This window comes from Benincasa hispida, chromosome 1 (assembly GCF_009727055.1).
Source record: "Benincasa hispida cultivar B227 chromosome 1, ASM972705v1, whole genome shotgun sequence".
NCBI lineage: Eukaryota > Viridiplantae > Streptophyta > Magnoliopsida > Cucurbitales > Cucurbitaceae > Benincasa > Benincasa hispida.
Genome location: NC_052349.1, coordinates 82,425,835 through 82,433,979, shown reverse-complemented (window position 1 = coordinate 82,433,979; position 8,145 = coordinate 82,425,835). Strand labels below are relative to the sequence as shown.

Here is an 8,145-nt window from a genome sequence, read left to right as displayed (position 1 = left end):
AGAGATTGGAATAATCTTAAGCTCAACGCAACCATGCGTTATAGAGATATAAGCATGCGGCTGACCATCGAGAGGTGTACGATGCGCGACGAGCTGGGATTATTATTGCGACCAAACTTAATGACTTAGTGAAATTTTCCCTCAACTCTACATCTCCATGCACCTCATTACGTGTTAACAGTTGCCGCATCTCTACTAATTCTCATAGTCAAACTTCAATTGCTTAGTTTATTTAGTTAGGAGTAGGAGTAGCGCATAGCTAATTAACTTTTCTCTTCTTTTATTTTTATTCACCGCCTCAAATGCATTACTTTACAAGCATTCGTTAGTTGCAAGTCCCTTGTTTCACCTCGAATCATCTCGAGAAACTTGCGTTCTCGTTATACTTGTCGAAAGAGCAAGAAAACTTGTCGCATAGTCATCGTGTGAATAACGCATATTACATATATCCTTTAGATTATCATGGTGATCATTGCATATACCATTATCGCATATTCTTCTTATCAACACATGATCAGTGCATGACCATCGACACATATCAAATCATCAACAAAGCAAGAAGTATTTCATTTCCTCGCACTATCGTCCGTTTCGTGTCGTCCCGTGCTTGTCCTGTCGTCGAATCGCCCTATGACACCCATCTATTGCCTGCAACTCACACTTCTGGAAGGAGAAAAGAGAGAGAGGGAAAGAGAACAGAGAATGAGGAGGAAGAAATGACCTCGAAAACATGGGAAGAGGGAATATATGCATAGGGGAGAGAGTATATATATATAACACGTAGGTAAAGACTAAATTATAAACAAGTACTTTTAATAAAGAAAAATGAAGAAGCCAATAAAATGAAATGTTAAAGACGTTAATCAGATCAAATGTATTTTGAAGGTCTTTTATGTAGAAACTTTTTAAGAAAGGCTTGAAAGCCCATAGGCCCATACGAACGTCCGACGCTGACATTGAATAAGGCCCAGCCCAGTTAAAAACATTGGGTATAGAATCACCTGCCCACCATTCGTTCCACTCCTCTTCGTGTCCGTCGTCGTTCCAAGCCTCGGATTAGGGTTTAGCTTCACCCTCTTATTCTTCTTCAACTTCTACTCTACACTTCCAGCGACCGCCTTCTTCCTCTCCTATACGCCATGGACGTCACCAAGAAGCGGAGGATGGACGAAAATGGTGTTGACTCCTCCGATAATTCTTTCTCAAGAATTACCCCTGAAGACGCCCGCAAAATCATTGATCGTTTCAGTCCCGACCAGCTTATCGATATTCTACAAGATGCCGTTTCGCGTCACTTGGATGTTCTTGATGCGGTACGATCGATTGCCGACCGAGATGTCTCCCAGCGAAAGCTGTTTATTCGGGGTCTTAGTTGCGATACAAGTACAGAAGGTTTGCGTTCTCTCTTTTCCTCTTATGGCGAGCTTGAAGAAGCTGTTGTTATCATTGACAAGGCAACCGGGAAATCAAAAGGCTACGGCTTTGTGACTTTTAAGCATGTTGATGGTGCTATACTCGCTTTGAAGGAACCGAGCAAGACAATTGATGGACGCGTTACGGTGACGCAGTTGGCTGCGGTGGGAATTTCCGGGCAGAATTCCAACGCTGCGGACTTGTCGTTGAGGAAAATTTATGTGGCGAATGTTCCGATGGATATGCCGGCCGATAAATTGTTGGCACACTTTTCGCTGTATGGGGAAATTGAGGAGGGTCCGCTAGGGTTCGATAAGCAGACGGGTAAATGTAGAGGTTATGCTTTGTTTGTGTACAAAAAGCCCGAGGGTGCTCAGGCAGCTCTGGTGGATCCTATCAAGACGATTGACGGAAGGCAGTTGAGTTGTAAATTCGCTAACGATGGGAAGAAAGGGAAACCTGGTGGTGGGCCGGATGGAATTCAAACGCAGGGGGCAGGTCAGGGAAACGTGCATGGTGATGGTATGCCAATGGCTCCTCCTTCGGCAATGCCAGGTTCAGGCGGACAATATGGTGGGCCGGCAGGCATGGGGTCATATGGAGGCTTTTCTAGTGGGCTTCAAGGAGCGCCACTGCCTCATCATCCCCTCAACTCGTCAATGGGGCCGGGACTATCTTCTGTCGGTGGTCAGGCTCCATCTTCGTTGGGAAGCTCCGGTGGGTATGGTGGCGGACCATATGGTGGTGGGTACGGCGGGCCTGGGTCCTCAATTTATGGCGGTATGGGAAGTGTAGGTGGGGGTTTGGGTGGTTCTGGAGGTGGATTGGGCGGAGCTGGGGGTGCTTCATCTCTGTATAGATTGCCACAAAGTTCGGTTGGAATGCCTTCTGGTGGTTATCCGGATAGTGGGCATTATAGCATGTCATCAGCATCCGGGCACCCAAATCAGCACCATCAACCGGCGGGAACATCACCAGCACCACGTGTTCCGCCTGGAGGAATGTATCCCAACGTGCCACAATATTACTGAGGTATTCTCATTTTCATTCACACTGTTAATTATTCCATGATGTGTGATTCTAGATTGGCCACGCATACCTTGTGCTTATTATTCTGTATGTCTGTTCGGAGAACTACTTTGCAGCGATCTTTACCTCCTTTGCTCGATGTTGTTAAATTGCTCGGGTGTTGTTCCGTTACTGATTTTTGTTTTATGGTTTTCATCATTCGAGCTTACCATAAATGCATGTTTTGCCTGAAAATCTGCGGTTTCTCGTTATTTCACGTTTAGTTTTAGTTCTAGATTTTATTGCTTTAATATCTTCTGGGTCCGGGTTTTTGGGTGACTATTGCGTTTCAAAGAGTAGTAGTTCTCTTAATAACTTCTTTCTCATGATGTTACTATTAATGTGGATTCTTTTGCTAGTGAACCTTCCAATTTGATACCAATTCCCATATTTAATTTTTGTTTCTTAGTTGATTTTCCATTGGACCGTTTTTAGGATTTTCACCATATTCTCAATATTTGTGTATTTGATAATAATTATACTTGTGCGGTTGTTATTATTTGCGTTGAATTCCATTTACTGCAAAGGATTTCACTTGTCCATGTATTATGTTGTTAGAACCTGTAACGTTGGTGTGATTGTGATGCAAGCCTAGAAATTTTGAATTTCGGCTGGTTTAATTCCTATGCGTTGGTTGCTTCATTGTGATTGATCACATATATTTATGTCAATTTACACTAGAACGAAGTAGGATGTGAAATTTGGAAAGCGGTGGATTTATTTTTATGCATTTACTCTAGTGAGCTCTTATTTCTTCTATTTTGCCTGTTCTTTCCTGCCCCATTATTTTCTTCATGTTATACCATCATTGGTATGTGGAATGAGACAGCATTCTTATCTTCTCATCTCTCCTTTCACATATATTTTTGTTTTGTTATAATGACGATACTTAGTCTGTCATCTTGTAAGAAAGCATGGCTAGTACCACAAACTATCCCTTTATTAGCTCATGTTAAGTTACTCTGGACAGTTGGATTTTGGAGAATGTTGATTTCATATTCTCATTGAAATATTAATTAGTTATTGAATATATCTATTCACAGCTCAAGTTGATTATTTCTGGAGATTCTATAATCAAAATTGCTTAGGTGTTTAGTGACGAGTTGGTTTTTTGTTTTAAAACATTATGCTTGTCTTCTCACAATTTCTCACTCATAGTTTTCAAATCTCGTAGGTGCACATTTGAATTCTTAGCCAACTTTCAAAAACAAAGTTTTTTGAAAACTACCTTGTTTAACAACTTTTTTTAGTTTTCAAAATTTGGCTTTCATTTTGAAAACACACATAACATGTAGACACCAAAACATAAAAATTGATTGATGGAAGTGATGTTTATAGGCTTAATTTTCAAAAAAAAAAAAAACAGAAAATCAAATGTATACCAAAATGGGGGCCTTAGATGTTGACCTCTATATAATTTCTTGGCGCATTTTTCTTTATTAACAATTATATGTGTAGGAATTGTTGGTTTATAGATGCACCTATCTTATTTATTCCAAACATTGATCCCAACTTAATGTCAATGTTTGTGAGTTGAGTGTGTGTGTAATTAAACTATCACTTATGTTTTAAGTCAATTAACCATGGGGATGTGGAAATTGATAGGTGGAAGGTATTATTTGTTCATTTCTGTCTTATGGAAACGAGGTCTTCACTCTCCTACTTATCCTATCCCTGCCCTCATCTTTACTTCTTTTAACCTACTGTTTGGATTTCAGGAATGAATATTCTCATATTTTATATTCTTGTTATATATGTGTGTGTGTGTGTATATATATGTGTATATATGTGTGTATATATTTATATCACTTTTTTTCCTTTTACAAATATTTGTTTTTTATTCTGAATGCTGCCTTTTGTACTACATTTAATCCCCTTACCTCATATGTGGTTTAGAAATGTTGAATCATCTGAGAATGTTGCTTTTAATGTTCTTAGAGGAGCTTCCTGTTGAACATATTTATCTACTGTTAAAGTTGATCATTTCTCTTATTACTGTAATCCAAATCTTGCCTTCGTGGTTTACCGGAGAATTTCACTTTGTTTACAACTGAACGGAGTGTTGATTGTATTGTCTAAGTTTATTTGAAATGTTGGTCTTTCACCTTTATACTTTTGGTCATCTAAATTTGCCTTTGGAGTTCCAATATTATTGCTTTTGCAATGACAATGCTATAGTGCCTTTTTACATGCCTTTATAATTTCGGTTTCTTGTTTTAGAAAAATGCTTTTATAATGTCAGAGTTTTGGTTAAGTCTAGCTGTGTTTCCCTGTGAATTATTTATTTTATGTTAACTTTCTTTGTTTAAATTTCTGTTTTTACTATTAGTAGATTTTTAGCAAGGGTAGATGATTGCTTTAAGATATTGTTTGAATAATTTGCTTTCACCTAGCATGACCTTATCTTGTATGATTGTGTGTAGTGATGAATTTAGTTAAACGGGTTTCTGATTCAGGTTATGATGCTTGTTGGGCGCAGATGCTTTATGTGCTCTGGTGATTGCGTTGATTGCAGACTGTAACTCTGGTTTGATGAATGCATTAGCTTTGCTTGTGGCCTCTGCTGTTTAACTGCACCTTTGAGTTGTTCATTGATAATTACTGGTAGTCAGAGAGACAGTTAGAAAGTTAGATAATTTTTGTACTGTACCCAATGTTTATTTGTGCTATTTGACTTTTCTACTAGTAGTAAATTTAGTATTTTATGAATACTATTATTTGCTCTTGTTATTGTGGTTTTGTCTGCTTTCTGTTGTTTTGAATTATGTGGACGATCTTTTCTTTTATCCTTTTCATTTACTGAGCTTGTCCTTTCCCCCTAAGCAATTTATTGCTTAGAGTTTTGTGTTTTAATATTTTCAATTTGGATAGTCACCTGGCTCCGGCATATTGATTGATGTGTTGCAATCTGCTTGAAGAATATTGTGTTTTTGCTTTAAGAATATTGTGTTTTCTCAGTTGTTGCTCTTCTGCCGCGGACTTCGAATCCTTGGCAGCTCTTGTTGTTGTTGTTGTTGTTGTTGTGGTTCTTTAACTTCTCTTCCGTTGCATACTTCTGGAATGATTCTTTCTTTGTGGATCCAATGAAAGAAGTAGGAATCCATGGTGGATCTGTTGGCTGAATTTGGTAGTGTTTTGTATGTCCATACTGTGTGTGGATCCATTTCTATTGCTGCTCTGCTATGTCTATCTGTCTTGAAGAAAGTTGTTGGAGCAACAAAGTTTTGTGGGGCTTGGATTTTTTGATGGTTTGGTTTTCAGATATGGATTGTAGAGATGATAATTTTCGTTTTTGAGGTGTTTATTTGTATTCATTGATTCTCAAGTGCATAATTGAGTTGGATGGTTGGACCAAATACATGTGTGCACAGTGATAGACTGAGTTAGTTTTTGGTACAGCCAAGCTCTGTTTATTTTTTTTGTCGTGGGCGGCTTGCTTGATGGGGGTGGGTGGTGGGTGGTGGTATGTTTTATGGATGACGACGACAAGTTTTGCTTCTCATTGCCACCTTTTCACTCTATTTTGTTCATATTTTTGTTGAAGTGAAATTTGTAAGATGGATGTTAGAAACTCTGAGGTTTTATTATGATGATGTTTGCAAGTCGTTTTGGAATGACTTTTGAAGTGATAGAGGAATGTTTTATTAGATTATGTTTTGTCTCACATAATATTTGGGCTTTGTGTTTTGGTTTTGTGTTTGGTGGAATATGAAATGAGATGAGAATTGAGAAATGGACATCATCATCCCACTGGCACCTGTTTGTGGAGGGCTTAAAGTTAATATCACACTCAAGAAGACTTCACATTAAAATTGCTGCTCAAATTTCACAAATCCTTTCTAAAGCCAACCCATTCATGAAGAAAGCTCATTCAGTTGACCGCCTTGCTTCTCCCTGTAATCTACTGCTTTCCTTTCCTTTCCTTTCCTTTCCTTTTTTTTAAGGGGTGAAATTATGGATTATATAATTATTTGTTTTATTTGTTAGAAACCTTTTGATTGGATGTTAATACTATATAAACTTATGAATCAAAGGTACTTCACACAGTAGGATAAATTGCAATCTTCGTGGGTCTTGAAAAATATAATGACTGAAAATTGTTTTGGTAGAATAATTCTTAATTTGTTGGACACTGGATTCATTTAGTTAAAGAAATGAACCATCTTTTTTATTTCCTAAACAAACGTATCTCTTTCATGTCACTATTTTGTATAAATCATTCTTAGAGAAGTTCAAAGCATCTCGTGATTATTTATTATGGGATCTCGAGGTATACACTAAACCCCATATGATGTCTGAATTTGTTTACGCAATCAATATATTATTTAAGATTGTAAATATATAAATACGACTTTTAAATAAAAGTTAAATATAGTTATTGATAGCTTTTAAATAATCATATCAAATGTCTATCTTTGAGGATATTTTTAATTAAATGAACTATTTGCCAATAAGTTCTCTAAGATGGCACTAGTGAAATTATATTGGGAATTTTGTATGGATGATAAAAAAAATTGGGTTGAAAATGTCACATCACATGATCCTGTTTCGTTAAAAAATACCGAATGATTCTTTGTGAATGTCAAATTTGGGTGAAATTATTATGATATATTCATGTGTGCACGGAAAAGCATTCACTCTTGCTCTCTCGTTGATGATCCATTTGCAAACATCCATGGAATAATGGGTCATGTTTAGAGTTTTCCATGGAGGGTCTCGTCCCAAATGGGGCGGAGATTTTCCAATTAGGTGGGGAATGGGTGAAAAAAATTTCCCGTGAGTTAAACGAGGGCGGGGATGGGAAATGCATTCCCCGCCCTTGGCCCATTCCCGTTCCCCATCTCCGTCTCGATTAGTTTTTACATATTTATTTAGTATAGTTATCTAATGTTATGCTATTATTATTATTATATAAATATTACATTTAAAAATTTTGATTATTTATTGGGAAACATAATGAATATATTTAAATTCAATGTTTAAATTTAGATTATATATGTAAATAATTTGATTTATATTTATTTCTTTCAAATAAAAAATTAATTAGCTTTTTTAGGCTAAAATTTGAGTAATTTATCTTAAATGCAAATTGTCATATAAAACTAACCATAATAAACAATCTAGTGATAAAGTTAATTATTTAATTAAAATTTGTTCGATTTAAATTAATTGATTTTATATTGACTTTATTATATATATATATATATATATAAAGGTAAGGGGAAAAATTTCGGGAAACGGGGCTCGGGGCAGATGCTCCGATCCCCGTGAGGAATTGAGGAATGAAATGGGGAGCGGAGACAGGGATGGGGAATGACATCTCTGCCCCCGCCTCATCCCGTAGACATCTCTACCAATTAGCACTATATTACTACTCATGAAACTCTCTCGCTGTCACTCCCACGCCTCTCGCTCTTGCACCTCTCGCTCTCGTGCCCCCCCCTCTCGTGCTTCTCGCTCTCGTCAGTCTCACTCTTGTCGGTATCGCTCTTCCTTTCCTCATTTACAAAATTAATCTTCTCTCTTGGGTGCTTACTGTTGTTCACTAGAGTTGGCCGCGTCGAAATTGTTTGTATGAACTTACAATGCCAGAGAAGAAGAAAAGAGGAAAGAGATCGGAGAAGAAGAGACAACGCATAAAGATGAAAAAAAAAAAAAAAGAGA

General features: G+C 37.3%; 1 protein-coding gene across 3 annotated transcripts; it reads left to right on the top strand.

The window, feature by feature from the left end:
- The first annotated feature begins 1,006 nt into the window (after positions 1-1,006).
- LOC120084852 (UBP1-associated protein 2C-like) lies at positions 1,007-6,514 on the top strand. 3 transcript variants are annotated; one of them, XM_039040675.1, is made up of 2 exons: positions 1,007-2,445; positions 5,440-6,514. In XM_039040675.1, exon 1 carries the CDS (start codon positions 1,140-1,142, stop codon positions 2,442-2,444), a length of 1,305 nt encoding a protein of 434 aa, XP_038896603.1. In that variant the 5' UTR covers positions 1,007-1,139; the 3' UTR covers position 2,445; positions 5,440-6,514. The 3 variants fall into 3 exon arrangements, with proteins under 3 accessions (XP_038896603.1, XP_038896601.1, XP_038896596.1); XM_039040673.1 differs by lacking the exon at positions 5,440-6,514 and adding an exon at positions 4,961-5,211; XM_039040668.1 differs by lacking the exon at positions 5,440-6,514 and adding an exon at positions 4,938-5,211.
- Positions 6,515-8,145: the final 1,631 nt, after the last annotated feature.